Here is a 19,205-nt window from a genome sequence, read left to right on the forward strand (position 1 = left end):
TTGCTGGTTTTTCAACAGAGCTGCTGATGGCAGGAATGCTCTCCAGACATGGGGAACGGTATCTACAATATCTCCAGATACCACTAACTCTCTCCAAAGCCACAAAACAATCAAGAGCAGCACACTTCAGAAGCTATAAGAGTGTGCCATGGAGATTCCCACCCCAGTGGCTCCCTCCTAGGCCAGAGGAATAGCTATGGGTTTGTGCCAGCATCATGCATGGCTGACTTTGGCCTCAGGTCTATGCTATCACTGCTGAATTAATTTCCTGAGTCTTGCGTTTCTCTTTCAGGTCATTGTAAGTATTCTCCTGCCTCCCACTATCTTGATGCTGGAGTTTAAAACCAAGGCAGAAATGTCTCATGTGCCTCAGTCTCAAGATTTCCACCAGTTCACATGGTACCATGGGGATCAGAGCCCACCCAGCACTAAAGACGTCTTGTCTCTGGTTAGTCTCTGATGAGCTGTCATTTATGTGTCAGGGTCTGTTGAATGAGGAGGGATTGATCAGCTGGAAACATTGGAACCAGATTATCAAGTAGGGTTTTGATCCCTTGCTGGGATGGAGACAAGAGGGATCTTGGGCAAGTCACTTCATCTGTCCTGTATTGGTCATAGTGAGCATATCCTTCCCAGTCTCACAGGAATACAAAGAGGTTATAATTAACTGTCAGTTATGCTATTATTTTAGGGCACAAATTTTCTGCTGTCCTTGTTCAAAAACAGGTTCTCTCTTCTTCTGACTCTCTCGAGGCTAGAAGAGATGTCATTTAAAGCACAAGAGAAGCACTCTGCTTTTGTTTTAATCATTTGAACTGAGTCCTGAAGCACTCTGCGGGGACCTGTCGTTGCATGAAAGTCCTTCTTAGATCTGACTGTAGAGAATCTCTAGCATAGGTGAAATCTTTCCCTATTAAGATCTGAATTCCTCCACACTTCTGCTAAGCAGAGTTGTGTGTCCTTTCTTTTCTTCATTCTTCACAACGCATTCCTTGAACTGAAATTTTCTAGAAGTTTTCAGTTGGAGGCAGACATCAGACACAGAGAATTTTGATCCTAACTGCTAAATGTTGGTGAGGTGTTGACCAGTGCAAATATGATTGTCAAGTGAGATGTGTCAGGCAATCTTACTTGCTCTGCCTCCAGCAGATATGTTTTATGGATTGATTGGGACCTTATCCATTAACTTTCAATTTGTGCAAAAATAAAGGAGAGTGGATTATTGTCAAGGGCTTTTGCAGAATGGCAGACCTGTCATTGCCACGCCTGTTTTCTACCTGATGCAGGAAAATGCTTGAAGCTCATACACCCTGCAGTGCCTGAACTGACTGTTCAAAAATGCTTTCTGTGGGATTAGGTAACAGCTATGATATGTAGGAAAGGCAAATTGTAATTACTCGCTGTAGGGACCCCCCTGCAGTCTGGTAGAAAGCAACACAGTAATGTGCTTTTCTGCCCTGCCTCAGACAGGGTTGCTTCCTTTCTGAGCTAGCAATAGCCTTAACTTCTAATTTTATCTAATACAGAGTGATGTTTAAAACAGAAAGCTGACCTACTTTTCTTAAATCCTCTGATATGAAATGGGGAAGAAAGTACAGAAAATTTCAAAAATCTTCAAGTGCCACACAGAACATTTTTCACACATGGTCATAAATTCTAGTCACCTGCTACAGCTGGAAATTGCACTCTTTTATGGGACAAATTGTCTACTTCACCTCAACAGATCTGCTGTTAATATGTCAGGATGATTCTGTGTGTGTTTCTCTGTTTCAGTACTTTTCTGAGTACTGAATGGAGTTCAGTACATCTGAGTTCTGATGATGGAAAAAAATCAGTTTTCCCTGATAAGGAAATGTTGTGTAGTAGGAATAAATCTCCATGTCACCAAAACTGCTATGCTGCAGGTGTCCAGTATCAACAAGTTTTAGCATTGATATTAGCCATGGCAATTGGCCAATGTTAAAACAAGAATGAATGAGATAGGTTGGTTCCTTCAGGCCTGCCCAACTGCCTATAGTTTCCCCAGGCCTCTCCCTCTTCAAGTCTTAAAGCTTCTTTCAGCTCCTTCTGTTTGTTTGTTTTTCAGTTGCCCACTGCTGGGGTTCTGCACCTTTTCCTAGGTTTCAGCAGCAACTCAGATATTTGTTTCTTCAGAAGGGTTCTTGTACAAGTGTCAAACTGAATGCAGAATCAAGTTTGCTTTTTTCTTTGTTTTTAATTTATTGAGGATAATAAAGAAGTTACCAGTATTTTTTGTAGGCTGATTTTGTAAGAGAATACTTATTTCATCCTCATGTTCTAATCAGGCATACAGTACACCAAAAGTAGCAACTGGATTCTGTATTTGAAACATCAGTGTCCTGATGTTTTCTGTGCATCTGTATTCAGACTGTGTGCAATGAGCTGAGATGTGGTACTCATTCACTTATTTCAGAATGCCCCACAGATATGAATAGATTTATAGCTTACACACTTAAGTCATATTGGGAGTTGTTATTTTTCTGTGCTTTACAGATAGAGGAGGTGAGATACAGGGAGATAAGTGACTTGCTTAAAGCCTTAGAGAAATGTATGTCAGAAACAGGAGTGGATTCAATTCTGCTGATACCCAGGCCATTGCCTGTAATCATAAGACCAAACTCTAAATGGTATTTATAATTGAAAAGTGGGAATGATAATGAGATGGTTGTAGCCAGATAAAATCAAGCTACAGTAATAGTATATTTTGAGTAAAGCCTAAACATCTGTGCCTTCTTCTAACATGGCACAATCTTTGCAAACATAGAGCATGGTTTCTGACTTTTAAAATGCTATTTCCTTTTTAAGAAGGATTGTGATGTGGAGAAGGTGACTCAGAAGTCTGATGAATGCCGAGTAGATGGTGGACAAAGAAACCTGCCTCGCACTAGAAAAATCTATGAGTTCTACAATGCACCAATTGTCAAGTTCTGGTTTCACACGGTTGGTCATCACAAAAAAACTTGGATTTCCAGAATTCTCCTCTGATTCTTCGAATACCACTTGATGCAAATTTTTCTCTGTCCAACGTGGATTTACAGTCACTTGGTAGTGGTGGCGAATGGGAAGACATTTTAATGAAAAGTTTTCAGCTAAAATCATGCAGCTGCATAAAAACAAACAAACAAACAAACAAAAACAACAACAACAAAACAAACAAAAAAACAACAACAATGATCCCCTCCCTCTCTTTTAAAAGATTATTTCCTACAGAGCATTTATTAAATCAATTTGCATTTATTCTCCCTGCATTTATTAAATCAATTTGAATAACTAACCTCTATGTTACTAGAACTTAGGGTATTTGAGATCAGGCTGCCTGTTGGGTCAGGCCACTTTTTGTCAACTGTTACTCTTTTAACAGGTTGTAGTCAACCAATTGGTATGTTGTAAATCCTCCATCTTAGGTATGTTTATGGGAAGTTTTGTTGCCTTTTAAATATGTTATCCATCTGATTTTTTTGTTTGTTTGTGTTTATGTGTGTTTTGGAAGGCACTGATAAATCAAATGTGATTCACACAAGTGTACCTTTACATTCATGTAACAGTGTACAGATAGTTAACATTTAGATAGATAATTAGAAAGAAAGATAGGTAATAGTCTGGCTCCTGTTATGGCTCTGGGGCCTTGGTGAACATGCACAACAATAGTTCATTTTCTCCTTCAATCTTTTGAGCACCAAAACACAGTTTTCAGATGATGCTTAAGCTTAGTTGCATTAAATACTTTGGAGAGCTGGGCTTAAAAATCTTAAAGTGGCCCAGTAGTTAGAATATATATTTATATTCGAAGTATATTTTCTTATATTCGGGGTAATTATTTGATAATATGTTTGCAGAAATTTGTTGGAGTTTTTAATGCATCTGTATTATATACTGTGTATTTTTTAGATGGCATACATGGCATTTCTCATGCTCTTCACTTATACTGTGTTGGTGAAGATGGAACCAAGACCGAGTGTTCAAGAGTGGCTTGTTATTATTTATATTTTCAGCACTGCCATTGAAAAAGTTAGGGAGGTAAGCTTTTCCATTCACACTTCTCATCTATAAAGGATGTATTATTAATCAGAAAATAAAATAAACTAGAGAATGCCAAACTGTGAATTTTCCTTTGGTGAGAATTTATTAGAGGAAAGAATTACATAGGGTATTTATTTCTGTGATTTTTTTTTATTTTTATTTTTTAATATAAAGACCAGTACTTGCACTTTAAAAATACATCTTGAAGTTTGTCCCTAAATCTCCATTTCTATGTAAGCCAGTGGTAACGTACAGTTTGTTTGAAAGTGATTGTGCTGAAATGGGTTTTGGAACCCTATTGTAGGCACCCATTTCTTACTTTCTTGGACCAGACCATTAGATTTCCTATAATGAATATAGCATGTGTCTTTAGGTACTACTTTGAGTGTGGGCATTGTTATCAGGTATTTTATGTAGAACAATCTAAGATTTTCCATCAAGTCTAACTGACCATCCAGAAACAAACTGAAAAAAAAAAAAAAAAAAAAAGCCAGCAAATTTTAGTGCTGGATTGCTTGGGCATGAAAAAAATGATACTCTAATGAAAATTAATTGCAATTAATTGCAGTCAATTATTTCTGAGTTTCTGAACATACCTTGCACTTCAGACCTGAAGCTTGGGACAAATGCAGCTATATATTTCACAAATTATTTGATCTGATCAGACATATCTTCAACATGAAATTGGTGCAGCAGTAATCAACAGCGGTGTGAGGTGTCCTTTATATGGTCTTTGGAATGCTGTACTTTTAGAAGAATAAAACAAAGTATTCACAGTTCTGAGTGAAGGATTCTGTTACAACAGATCACTCAGAAGACTACAACATCATTATGAGAGAGGTGAGGGATTTTAAGGTGCAGCAGAAATATTGAAGTTTGGGATGAACATAGAAGTTCTGTAGCTGCATGAGGTTAAATAATAAAGGATTATCTAATTGGGAAAAGAAAAAAGGATATGAAATATCAAGGACGTTGGAGATTGATATTCTGCTGTTGCGCTGTATTGGTGGTGGGACAGTGAAGATATCAGTTCTTGTTTCTAGCATTAACATTCTTTGGAGACTTTGAAATTCATTTTTTCTTGATCTTCTTTGTCCATGTACTAGTTCTGGGCAGCTGTCAAAGATTTTGTAGGACAATATGTGTTACATGTCCAGCTAATTAACTGAGGTTCTTGTTATATATATATATATATATATATACACACAAGATATATATATACAAGATATATATATATATATAAAAGATATATATATATGTATATAAGTAAGATATATATATATATATCTTGTTATATATAATTGCAAATATCCATTTCTCTAGATCGTATCAAGTAATGTTTAAAGCTTTAGGCGCTGATCCTACAACTAGTTCCTTATATGAGTTAGTTAAGCTGAATTGAGTAGGATCACTTGTTTACACGAATGTCTTCATATGCGTAAATTCTTGCAGGATCAGGGCATAACATTTAAAAATCTCTCCTCTGCTTGATTCTTATCAGTGTGTTCTTACATAGCACTGCATAATTAGCCTCACTCACGAAACATGCAGTGGTTTTATTTACAGCCTCCCAAAGATTCCACTTCACACATTTGCTCAGTGAAGCTTAAAATCCCTTTGGGGCACCTCACAGTTCAAGGAGTGAACGTTTCATTCTTTACCTTCCTAGTTGCCAGCACTCCTTTTTTAGCATGCCCTTGGTGCAATACAAGGATCTTACTTTATATTTTCAGCCTGCAATAACAGGCATTAGTTGTTTCCCCATCAGCAAGGTTAGGTTGATGCTTTCCATGACTTCAGGGCTTTTGAAAGGGCTACTGCAAGTCATGATCAGTCCTCTAGAAAATATTAATTAATTTATAGTGATAGCTGTTCTGTACTGCCTGTTCTTTTCTGCTGAAGAACACACTCTTCAGTGAATAGGTTCAGGCTTGGGATTTGTTTTTCTTTAGGAAGAGCAATTCTGTTTGGTGTGGCATGGTTGAGAAATAAAACATTATAGATTAAGTCCAAACCTCTATAAAGAATGAATTGCAGTTTGTAGTATGTAAAAAAGTAAATAAGAAACAAACATTTTCAAATATCACAAAACTGTTCAGACAGAAAAGGTCAAAGAATGTATCTGTGATTTTAATGGAGATTCTGTGTATATTTTTGGTTTTGGTTTTGTTTTGTTTGATTTTTTTTTCCACATTCTATTCAGGTATTTATCTCAGAACCTGGAAAATTCAGCCAAAAAGTGAAGGTGTGGATTAATGAATACTGGAATTTTACTGATTCTATAGCCATCATCCTGTTTATGATTGGTTTTGGCTTGCGCTGGTCTGAACCCCCAGTTCAAACTGCAGGGCGGCTACTTTATTGCTTGGATATAATATTTTGGTATGCTCGTCTCCTTGATCTCTTTGCTGTGAATCAGCATGCTGGCCCATATCTGACAATGATTGGGAAAATGGTAAGCATTACACTGTGGAGCAATTTTCTTGTAGTCATGAGCTACTGAGGAGCTTGTCAGAAGTGACATAAAAGAATGGTGGTCAAAGTAGATGTTACCCAATAGTGAATATGTTACCTGAAAATACCTTGATTTTTTCTGTTTGTGAGTTGACGATGACCAGATTTCAGTTCTAATTTATTCATTATTTAAGTTTATTCACAAAAGCCATTTTCACTTAGTTACTTAGAGAAGGGTTGTATTTGAGTAGAGTTTCTGATCCAGCTTGATAATAGTAGGAAGAAAAATCACCGTGTCTTGCAGACAGGCTCACTACTATAGATAATTCCCCTAGCTCTTGGAAACCGTCTCATTATTATATTACATTTTGATTCAAATAATTATATCCCATTTTTAGCAGGCAAAATTTCTCTGAGATCAAAGTTAATTTTTTTCTCTTTTGGTATCAAAACTGCTGCTGAACTGCTGCCTAGTCTTGAGGGACATATGCAGATTCCCACTGTAATTTCCCTCAGTTATTGGAACTATCTTATTAATACTTTTATATTCTGTCTTGCATAGTAATTCCGATTCAGTGTTAGAAGGAAAAATTCATTTGAACTGCTATTCTGTACTCTTAGTTTAGATGAAGATGCCACTAATGAAAATCACCACCACAAGGTCTCTGCATTTTTCAAATATTGGTTAAGATGTTTAGTGAGACTTGAGAGGCAAGTCTTCTGGCCTTTTTGGTCCAGAATTGATTTTAATCTCTAGAAAATGTTTTACTTTCCTCCAGCATATTAGATTGTTAGCCTGTTTTTGTATTGCTATTTGCAAAAGCTATGACTGATTTTCTACCCTAAAATGTAAGTCTCCTTTGTATATAATTAACACAGTTAATTATTCCATGTCCAGACAGCAAACATGTTCTATATTGTGGTCATGATGGCCATTGTCCTGTTGAGTTTTGGAGTGTCACGAAAGGCAATACTTTCACCAGAAGAGCCTCCTTCTTGGACTCTGGCCCGAGATATTGTGTTTCAACCCTACTGGATGATGTTTGGTGAGGTCTATGCTGGAGAAATAGATGGTAGGTGATTTTCACAGTACAGCTCAACAGCTTACGTTTAATATGTGCTTAAACAAGTTCACTTCTGACTGTTAGAATTTTGACCACACACTAAGTTTGCCCTTACTCAAACAATTTCTATTCCAGTGTATATATAGTCTTAATTTGCAATACTGCACAAATAAAAGTGAGAGTATTAGTTTCTTTGTATAAAATGAAGATTAAACTTTAAAACTTTCAAATTTAACTTCTGAAATGAAGTATACTACAAAGCTTAGAACATAGGGACTAATAACAAGGTAATTCTTGGTCAGACTCTGTCAGTGAAATGAATTTGCAATTGAGACAGTCCTAAGCTGCTGATCTCTTGGAGAAAAGACTGCAAAGTTTATTAGGAAGACGGAATAAAGAGAAAAGCAAAAAGGAAAGAGAAAAATGATTTTTCACCACAGTAAGAATTACATGACATCCTTCTTAAACAAACAAACCAGCTGAACATAAAAATAATAGATTAAAACCATAGGAAAAATGTTATTTCTTGCTTATGGCTTTGGCTTTGTCACAGTGACAGAGAAGAACCAGGAACTCCAGGGGTTATTTCATTATATAGATGGAAGTCATATTTATACTATTAAGCAATGGGTGCAAATAAGATAGTCTCAAAAATAGAAAAGAAGTTTTGCAAATAGATATAGATACTTAAGACACATAGTTCAGTTTAGACCTGATTCACTTAAATAATTAAGGATGCCTCATCCATTATTATTGATGAAACAGTCACATGACAGATACATATCTTGGCTACATAAGTCAAAATATTTTTAATAAAAGTATGGCATTAAGTTTCACAGTTTAATTCATTTAATCACCTAGTAATGCTAAACCTTTAGAAATTTGAAACTTCTCAGATAAGACAGGTTTCTCTAATGAGTCTTTATGCCATGGAATATCTCTTGAATTTGTGACTGCTGTGTTACCAACGTATTTTAAAATTTCCTCAAAGGTGCAATATTTGATTAAGAAAACACAAACATTAAAAAGTGGTTGTTATGGCAGTTTAAAAATATACAAAGGGATCCCTTAGTTTCTGTGAACTATCAAAACTATCCATATGTACATTTGCATGTTAATTAATATGATCTTATTGAAGCTATAAAGGATTAATACTTCAGTTCTGATAAAGCAGCCTTGTAGCTATATTTGTTTCACAATGGGGTCAGAGAAAGCTTTGCCACTTCCTCTAGGATTTGTATTGCAGTTTACTTGAGTGTGTGCCATCCCCCAATATGTTGGGTCTGTCTGAGCTGGAGTCGCCTTTTCCCTGCAGCAGCCCGCAAATCTCAAACCTCGAGTTCTCTGTGTTGTATTTACTCCCCCTTCCTCTTTGAGGAGAGGGGGAGTGAGAGAGTGGTTGTGGTGGAGCTCGGCTGCCCACCTGAGTAAAGCCACCACACCCAAATACATTGCAGTTGTGTTATTTTCCACTTAACAAAAAGTCATAATGACTGTCATAAGATATGTATAAAATGGTGTCTAGAGCTTCTGAATTGAAATGGTAACAATGAGGCAGTAGGGTTATGAAGAGTTATCTTCCTTACACAGAGGCAGACTTTTAACAACATATCTCTGTGGAAGAAACTGGGACTATTCTCTTTCTTGCTCAGGCAGATGAGAAGCATATAGAATCATAGAATCATTAAGGTTGGAAAAGACCTCCAAGATCTTGGATCTCCTCCAAGATCCTACCACCAATATCACCCACTAAACCACGTCCCTAAGCACCATGTCCAAACTTTCCTTAAACACCCCCAGGGAAGGTGACTCCACCACCTCCCTGGGCAACCCATTGCACATGCCCTCTGTTCTATTCCCTTGCTAACGGTGCTCTGTATGTCTTTCCCTTTTAGTTTGTGAAACCAATCAAGACTGTCCTCCTGGGTCCTTCCTTACACCGTTCCTCCAAGCTGTCTACCTCTTTGTGCAATACATCATCATGGTCAACTTACTTATTGCTTTCTTTAAGTAGGTATCGTGCCATATTGCTGCAAAAGCAAAGACAACTGATAAATGTTCTGCCAACACTTCTGTGTTGACTGTTTTGCAGTTTGAACAGAACCTGGCTCTGTGGCAGTAGACAACTCCACTTGGCAAACAAAGAACATTAATTCAGCTCTGACATAATTTGTACTTTGTTCCTAAAAATTGTATTTGTTGTGCTGACAGCCTATACAATACTCATCCCAGGGCGGCACAAGTTTTAAGTCAGCAGATAAGTGGAGAATTTAAGGGAATGAGGGTAATGCCATTGTAGGAGCATAATCTTTATGTAATTGTTTAAGAATTCCTATTGTTTGGTGCAATTTGATATGTTCTGGAACTGAAATCTAACTGTAGTGTATTGAACTATCTGCTTTTTAATGTCTGCTGCTAGAGTAGGAAGCTTTCATCAATGTCGTTATAGTAATTTTAACCTTTTGGGTTGAGGGAAGCCCTTGAAGTAAATCAAGTTCTGTGTAAATATTAATAAAGAACAGTGTAACCCAAATAGTTAATTTTTTTTTTCTTAGAGTTCTAGTATTTCTGGGGAAGAAAATGCCAGCTGTAGGTTAAAAAATTTTCAAATCAAGAAATGTAGTGATTAATATTCAAGAAAACTGAATGATCAAAACTCATTCTATTCCCACTTCCAATTAGAAATCCCTTTCCTGAAATTGTGGCAAGGCATTAATTTTTTTTTTTTTTTAATGCACAGCTGTGAAATTGTAATTTGAATTATTTCTAGATTTAAACCTTCAGCATTGATGATATGTTAAACCTTCTGCTTAGTGATTTGATTGTTCCAGAAGTGGGACCAAAAAAGGGTATAAGCAATATTTTTAATTATACTCCCAGAAGCAAAGCTGATGTTTTTTTTTGATTATATGTTGGGTGAAGAGTATGACAATGCAACTGAAATTAAAGTGCCAGAAACCACAAAGTTGCTTTCCTGTATTTGGGTCTATGACAGTGCAGGAAATACTCTGTGCAACACCAGCATCACATTTAGTAATATCAGTGCTCCAAAAAGTACCCCACAGAAGAATTGCTCATGTAGCTGCCTTTTGCAGCATGTATTTTGTTGTAGGGGGAAAGCACTGAAAGGCAGCAGAAGCATTGTTAACACTCTTCCCTTAGCCTGATTCACACATTTAATCCAGTCCAAAGAGGCAGACAATGTTGAATTCCCAGATAGGCTATGTATTAAAGTTTAAATAATCTGGTTGAGATTTCAAAGCCACTATAGGGATATTTTTTGCCCAGTTCCCATTAAAGTGAATGGGAATTGGATATCCCAATCTGTTAGGCAGCTTTGAAGATCTCATTCTCTGTGCACTAGCTGCAGGCACATGCTGCTGCTTTGTTAAATGAAAGTTGCTAAGCTGATTTACTTCACTGGAGGGATGAGACTTTTCTTCAGTGTCAAATTAGATCTGTAGACAAGCATCTTTTGCTGTATTGAGAAGATTCCTCACAGGAGTGTTCTACCTTCCTTTCCCATTTATCTCTCTTCTCAGTAATGTTTACTATGATTTGAAATCCATATCAAACAAGCTCTGGAAGTACAACCGGTACCGCTACATTATGACCTATCATGATAAGCCATGGCTGCCTCCACCTTTTATTCTCCTGAGCCATATTGGACTTCTGATAAATCGCATCTTCCACCACCGGCCCACAAATGAGTCTGATCAAGAGGAAGGCGACGTTGGACTGAGTAAGCAGAGCTAAACTGGGGACAAACAGGAATAGATTATAAGGAATGTTTTGTCAGCCTCCCATCACTTTGTAGCTCAGTTTCTCCAAAAAGAAAGAGATTTTCTGGCCTGGAGGCTGTTTTCTGGCAAACCAGAATTTGATGTGCCTGTCTGAGAAGTCTTGTAGAAAAAAAAAAAAAAAAAAAAAAAAGTGACTAGGGGAATGCTTTGCTTTTTATTTAGCTTTTGCTTTGCTACATATTGTGCATCAATCAAAATGTAATATAGATAGTAATAGTAAAGAACTTAGGCAGGCTCTGGCTCCAAGTTTTAACTTACATCATACTCAGTCATAGCTATTTTCAACGTAGCTAGCCTATGACTTGCAAGACGGTGTTGCAAACATATCCTGCTGGAGTGATATAGATATATTACAACTTGTAGCTGAAATAAAGTGATATTAACTTTTTCTGTATGATAGAAAAACCTTATTTTGACAGAAAATAAACAACACTGAAGGCATACATTTTTGTACATTTATCCTGAAAAGACCATAAATTCCTTTTTAATAGCCCAGAGTGACAAATACTTTTGATGAGTCTGTGTTTATTCTTCTGATACAATTCAATGACTTCTTCCCCCTGTATCCTCCATATACCATTAAGTTTTCATATTTTTTTTTCCCTGGAGCTTGGGTAGTTGGGATCTGTGGCTCATAAGATAAATGGCAGTTTAAGTAAAAAGGCACTGAATGGAGATCAGTCTCCTGCTTTCAGTTTCGTTTGTAATGAGAGTCACATGTATTAAGTAAGCTAGTTCAGGGTATTTTGAGATGAGGTGTTAGCAGCCCATTAAAGATGCTTCAGCAAAGGACTCTTATGTCCCTGGCTTGTTATATAATGCAGTACATGAGTGCAGAGTCCCTTCCTGACTTCTGCAGCATCGTCTGGGGAAGTGAAACCTGACATTTGAGAACCCATTTCTGCATCAAGTAACACAACCTGTTTGTAGATATAAAGGGCTGTGAGGGGAAAATCCTCCTAGACTATATGAATCTCTGGTAGAGCAAAAAAACTCCCACTTGCTAGGTCTTTGGTTATGCACAAAATAAGCACTTAATGTTAGGCTTCAGATTGGTTGTTAGTCAGTGTGTCAACATTACTTGATAGCAGCGAATACCAATATGAATGCCCAGAACAAGCCCTTGTACAGTACTTCATAGTGCTGTTGCTGCCTCCTGTATCGGGGAACAGATGCCTGTGGAAGCTGAGGAAGTAGTTGCAGAGCCTGAGGACACAGGAGATCTGGTGTTGGAAGATACAGGGAGAGAGCATGGGAGTTTCTACTTCCTTACTGCACCCTAGTTCCTTTGTGCACTGGTACACCACTGTCCTTTAATCCTACCTTCTTCACCCTTCCTGACCTGGACTCCTCTGTCCCGAGGTCATTCCTAACACCTCCTCATGGCAATGCCAGCTCCGTGTCACACTGCCTCCAGCTCTCTGTCAGGAACAGCCATAGCCAATGAGAGGAGGGGACTATAGGGTGTCAGGATGGGGAACAAATACTCATCAGTGGGTCTTGATGGATGGTGGGGCAATGCAGGGGAATGGGCTTGTGGAGAGGCTGGGGGCTGTAATCTCATCTAAAATGGGGAACATGACTGTATAGTATTACACAGCCTTATCCTTTTTGAAGCAGCGTACATTCTTGATACCTAATAACTGAACTGAGCAGACCCTTCTTGGGTTATGGTTCATTTAGGATTTTCTCTGCTGAACATGAATCCCTGAAGATATCTGCCATGCTCACAAGTGGTTACAGAGTTCAAAAGTGTGCTCAACTAATCAATGCTGAGCAGCTTTACTGCTGTAGCTCCTCCTTCATGGCTGGATATATCAGCGTGCCTTTGAAGTACCACTGCTCTTTTTATATGCGTGCATAGTATAAGTGACTGACACGGAGGGTTTCTTGCAAGGTATGTTAGATACCAGGAAACTGTAAGACTGCTTAGCACATCCAAAAGTCTTTGGATAGAAGAGGGCTCATACTTTGCCTGCACTTTTCTCAGTGAGGTTGTTGTTGTTGTTGTTGTTGTTGTTGTTATTATTATTATTATTATTATTATTATTTTCCCATTTTAATACCTTTGTGTTCCCTTTCAATATGCCTATGCATTGCTTGACAAGTTTCTTAAATTTTTGTGTGATTAAACAACTGCTTTTAGCAATGAAGATCCAGTGCCACCCTGTGGAAAATGAATGAAAATGCCAAGGCAGAGTGAAATCTTTGAAATGAGCTCACAAGCAGGGCAAAGACGATTTGGCATGTTTGGTCTTTATACATGAGTCCAAATTTCATGGAGTTAGGTCTGTTTCATTCTTGTCAAGGGAGGAGAAGAAAACCTGTTCTGACATTTTCCTATTTTCATAGACACATACTCAATTGTATTTGTCATCACACTTAATACCTACATCTACTTCTTTGTTCAGAGCTGTACTTAAGTGATGAGGAGTTGAAGAAACTACATGACTTTGAGGAACAGTGTGTGGAAAAATATTTTCATGAGAAGAATGAAAGCTTGAGTTCCAGTGACAGTGAAAGGATCCGCCTGACAACAGAAAGGTGTGTTATGCTGCAAAAACTTTTAATGCTTTTTGACAAGTTATGGCCATTGTGAATCTGAGAGGCGGTAGCATATGTAGACCATGCTAATTTGATGGACAAGTAACATACCTGTTTGAACTGAATATCAGGCCTGTCTGGGAAGCCTTGCTGGCAGAATTGCATCCTTGGACATGTGCAGTGTGGTTAATGGGGTTAGTGGTTTCACACTGATAGCTACTTAAGCTCTGCCACACAGCTTTCTTACTTCTGCTCTTCAAATGAACAGGGAGAGAAAACATGGTGAAAAAGGGCTCAAGGGTTGAGATGAGGACAGGGAGGTCACTCAACAGTTCTCATCACAGGCAAAACAGACACAACATAGGGCGTTTAGTACAGTCCCTCTCTGCCCCTGCGCCACGTGGGGTCCCTCCCACCCGAACTGAGCCTGCGGGGGCAGCCCATAGGTAGCAGCTCTTCAAGCACTGCTCCCACACGGCTCCATACCACAGGGTCCATCCCCCAGGAGCAAACTGCTCCAGTACGGGTCCCCCACGGGTGGGCGACAGCTCCTCCCAGACTCCCTGCTCCTGCGTGGGCTCCTCTCCACGGGCTGCAGCTCCGGCCCGGGGCCTGCTCCTGTGGGGGCTCTCCATGGGCCACAGCCTCCTCCAGGCCACATCCACCTGCTCCAACCGGGGGCTCCTCCACCCATGGGGGGGCTGCAGCGTGGAGATCTGCTCCATGTGGGACCCATGGGCTGCAGGGGGACAGCCTGCTCCACCAGGGGCTTCTCCACAGGCCGCAGGAGAACTGCTGCTGCGTGGCTGAAGCACCTCCTGCCCTCCTGCTGCACTCATCTGGGTGACTGCAGGCTGGATCTCTCAAGCTTTGTTCAAACTCTGCTCTCCCGGAGGCCCAACCAATGCTGCGCACTGGCAACTGCTTGCTGTGTGCAGTATGGTGTTCTACATTTTCACTTTTGCAGAGAAGGTATCACCAAGAGGACGTGCCAGAATATGGCATACAGTACGTAGTTTTATTCTGAGGCTCAACTGTGTAAGAAAATAACTGTATAACCAGTGTAGCATTATCTGTACCATCTTGGCTTGCAAAATATCAACATGTAACTATTAACAGGATTTCAAAGCTTCCAGTATTGGCCTAATTTAGCTTTCTATTGAAATCAATGGCAAAGCTGCCATTACTTTTAAAGGGAAGAATTAAACAAACTGAGCACTGTAAAAAGTCTTACTGAATGCCAATACAGATCTGATCTAAAATTTGTTTTGCCTAGATACAGATAGGCCCTTGATGGTTATATTTTCATGGTCTTATTTTCTACATACTGAGACAAAACATACAAGCAAAATGAATGTCCCTTGTAGAAGAAATATAATAAATACTTTTGTTCAAAAGCTGTAGAATCAATTACAGCAAGAAGATTTTATTTACTGGATAGCTATAGACCTAGAAAGGGATTTTTTTTTTCCAAAGTGCCAAGTTAAAACGTACTTCCTAGCATTGCATAACATTAACACAATAAATTCCTTTAGGTGAATAAAACATTTTGGAACAATGGTATTTGATTTTATTCAGCTGTTGGTTAAATGTGTTGGTTAAATGCTGCATCTTTATGTTATTCGGTAACAAAGGAAGAGAGCTTCTTTTGCATATTGCCTGCAGCTGGTTCATCATTGTCTTAATGATAGAGCACCAGAGAGAGTATCTTTAGCAAACACGAAGATAATGAATTGGTTAAAAAGATATTGTTCCAGTCCAAGAAGTTCTTGTGCTGTTCACTGGGGATTTGAAGATCATAAAAACAAAGCCAAAAAACAAACAAACAAACAATAACAACAAAAAAAACTTTGCTTTTTGGAAGCTGATTATTTTATTTTATTTTATTTTATTTTATTTTATTTTATTTTATTTTATTTTATTTTATTTTATTTTATTTTATTTTATTTATTTTATTTTATTTTATTTTATTTTTTGGTGGCTGAAGATGAGGGTTTTGGTGGCATCAAACATAAAAAATCTGTTCCAATGGGCCATATGGCTTGTTGGGAAGACCGTTTTCAAGCAGCATTTGAGAAATGGAATAGTATCTGTAGGGTGAAGCCTTATCCTTCTCATGTTTGCACAAGAAGTGTAAGAATGAAAGATGAATGGATGACAGGAAGTATACTTTACAGATTTTTACTTTTTGTTTCTTTCTTTCTTTTTTTTTTTTTTTTCTCTTTCTTTTTTCTTCTTTTTACAGCATTTACATAGCAATGCACAATGTAGCATTTCCAAAGCTGTGTCTTCTTGGCCGTGGCTTAGTAGTTCTATGGCATGGAATGCAGATTAGTAGAAATATGTTTTTTAAGATAGATTCTCTTTGAGCAAAGTGCCATTTGGCCCAGTATACCGAATGACGTGTTTTAAGTCTGGACGGGTTTTATCAAATATACATGTTCATGAGAATGGAATTCACATGAAAAAAATATAAAGGATTATTTTAAATACTGGCTTTTTAAAATGTGTTAATCATCTGGCACAGAGAGCCAAAGATCCGTGTTTTGATATTTTAATTATCTTTTCTTATTCTGTCTAGAGTGGAGGAGATGTTTCTGCAGCTAAAAGAAGTGCACGAGAAGGTATTTTATATCAAGGAGTCTTTAATCTCCCTCGACAGTCAGCTAGGACATTTGCAAGACTTGTCTGCCTTGACAGTGGACATCCTGAAAGTGCTTTCAGCTGTAGACACCTTGCAGGTGGAAGAAGCCTTACTGGCTGACACAAAATGTAGATCCTATAGGAAGCTGCCCCACAGCTGGAGCAACGTGCTCTATTCCAAGACCCTGAGCAGTCTGGAGTGTTTGTATGACAAGAAGTACCACTACTACAGCATGCCACCCTCTCTGTTACGGAGCTTGGTAAGGAGTCAGTGGTCATCAGAATGCAAAGACCACAAACTGAGGACTGAAAGTAACAAGGTGGTAGAAGACAGCTCTCGGAAGATTGAAATAGAAAGTGACACTCTCACTTCAGGCATTTCATCTGAGACTAAGTCAACCCCTAGATATGGGCAATTTTTGCTGGTACCTCCTGATCACCAAGGAGGGCCCTTTTCAGAGGATGTCACTTTAAACTTGTCCTTTTCGAGCACTCCTACCAAGTACAGGGAAAATGTATTCAATGATGAACTGCAAAGGAGCATTGCAGTGCAGCAAAACATGCAAAGTGTCAGCCTCATTGATAAAGAGCCAGAAGGTTATCAGTGGAGCCAGACGGACTTTGTTATTCACTTGCCATCAAAAAAGACTAATGCTGTAGAGGCTGATCATCCTCTCGGTCTCCAGCCATCACTGGATGATGGAGAGAATGTAATACCCTGCTGTGATGACAGGGAAGAAACTGGAGGTGGTTATGTGAACTGGGGATTCTCTGAAGGTGATGAAAAAGGGGTTTTCAGCTCAAGAAAGAAACAGAAGAAGGCCCTGTGCATACAATCCACCTATAACTGTGATGGCAATTGCAAGGATAGCCCTCCCAGGCACGTCCAGATAAAAGAATCAAAGTCCTTCTCTTACAACTCCAGCAGCTCACAGCAAAGCATCATCTCTGAGAACAAACTGAAACACAATACCTCCTTTTGGATCAGCCCCCTCTGGAGGAACTGGGGTGTCTGCAGGAGCAACAGCTTACCTTCCTCTCAAAAAGAGAAAAGTGGGAAAACCTGCAAAGCCAGAGGTGGTAATAAAAATATGCTGTACCTCTACAGTATCTTTTATTGGGAAACACAAGACATTATTAAAAGATGTTTTTTTTTTGTCATTCAGGAGGTATTAGCTGCAGCTGAGGGTAGTAAGGAAAGAGTCCAGAGCTACTCTTTCACCTTTTTTTTTTGTGCTGGGAATGATTGCTCTGAGGAATTTGTAAGTGTGCCCGGTACAAGCTGTACGACACCAGTGTGTCAGCCACAGTAGCAGTCCAACCCTGATTCTCCCCATCTAAATGGCCCCCTACAGTTATGGCTACAATGCTGCTGTGACAGAGGAATGATACTGGATCTTGGGGAGTTTCTTATCCTGGGGAAGCAATCCAAGAATTACAAGAACTAAATGAATTTGCAGAATACCTAAGAGATACATTGTCAGATGGTTGAATGGATAATGAATGACATTTTTATAGAAGTCTTACAAACCTTCCTGTCCACCACCAAATTTGCTTACCAGCAGCTAAAATATGGCAGATTCCAGTTCTAAGTATAAATAGTATGAGATGATAGATAACATTTGTTGTTTTATATCTTATGATGGTGAACATCTTTGCACTGAACTGCATGGACTGTGTGAGTATTAGCTTTGGGTGTTACAAGTCTTTCTCAGCTTGCTCTGGAGATCTGCCAACTCTGTCTTATCAGATCTTCTCTTAGTAAACAAAAGCTCTGTAGCTTAATGGTGTTTTTTGATTCTTTCCCACAGAGTCTTTACCATCTAGTGAGTTACACTACAGTGAGGCAACAAAAGCAAAACAACAAAACAGAGACAGAAAGTCTGGGAGAGAAAAGAAGATTCAAAAACCCCTTCAGGTGCCGGTATGTGTAGATGGAAGGGAATCACGTATCTCATAGCAGTCTTTTTCATTCACTAAGAACAGTTCTGCAGTGTAGTGCAAAATTGAAGTTTAGCTGAATATGTTTGCATTTAAAAGGCTGCACACATAAATTCAGAAGCTTTTTTTTTTTTTTTTTTTTTTTTTTTTTTTGGTCTGGCTTTGATTTAATCTCCCTTTTGTTTGAATGTGTGCCATTTCAGTTTTGCACATGATGAAGCCTATGGACTTTGTTAGATAGCAGACCAAGACAATTATTGATTTTACATAGAAAGGAATCAGTCCTTGCACTTCAGCTGAGAGAATCAATCATGGAGGCTTTGTATGCTGTAGGATATACTGAAGAAGCGGTGAGCTACATCCAGACTGTGTGCTACTGTAAAGAGGAAAGCCAGGCTTTATAAGGTTCTCACTCACCTACAGGAGCCCTGCAGTCTTTTCTCTGAATCCATCAACCAGTAATCACATTGTAGATAGCATGTTGACTGTGTCATAGAAATAGTGCAACTTTCCTAACTGTATCTATACGTACATACATAAAAATTCACGTCTGAAGAGATTTCCAGCATCTTTGTCTAATGGAAAGAATTATTCCTATTTAATGAGATGAAAGGTGAAGACTGATTTGTTTACATAAGATGCTTAGGTCAGCAACAGACCTGAGACTTGAGCTTTGAGACCTGATTGTCTCTTAAGGTATTCTGAGGGACTCTGA

General features: G+C 38.6%; 1 protein-coding gene across 11 annotated transcripts in view; it reads left to right on the plus strand.

The window, feature by feature from the left end:
- Positions 1-19,205, plus strand: part of TRPM6 (transient receptor potential cation channel subfamily M member 6) — a 99,737-nt gene that overhangs the window by 47,640 nt on the left and 32,892 nt on the right. For 8 of the 11 annotated variants that reach the window (XR_014687143.1, XM_084503836.1, XM_084503839.1 and 5 more), the window contains 10 exons: positions 293-448; positions 2,827-2,961; positions 3,910-4,038; positions 6,245-6,496; positions 7,394-7,568; positions 9,455-9,569; positions 11,102-11,301; positions 13,774-13,906; positions 16,488-17,629; positions 18,361-18,473. Coding sequence is in view for 10 of the 11 variants with exons in the window: in XM_084503836.1 (XP_084359962.1) it covers positions 293-448; positions 2,827-2,961; positions 3,910-4,038; positions 6,245-6,496; positions 7,394-7,568; positions 9,455-9,569; positions 11,102-11,301; positions 13,774-13,906; positions 16,488-17,629; positions 18,361-18,473 (2,550 nt within the window). In the remaining variant the exon portion in view is untranslated. The remainder of the gene's footprint in view (positions 1-292; positions 449-2,826; positions 2,962-3,909; positions 4,039-6,244; positions 6,497-7,393; positions 7,569-9,454; positions 9,570-11,101; positions 11,302-13,773; positions 13,907-16,487; positions 17,630-18,360; positions 18,474-19,205) is intronic. The other 3 variants (XM_084503831.1, XM_084503833.1, XM_084503834.1) reach the window with 2 other exon arrangements.

Source organism: Aythya ferina, assembly GCF_964211825.1.
Source record: "Aythya ferina genome assembly, chromosome: Z".
NCBI classification, from domain to species: domain Eukaryota; kingdom Metazoa; phylum Chordata; class Aves; order Anseriformes; family Anatidae; genus Aythya; species Aythya ferina.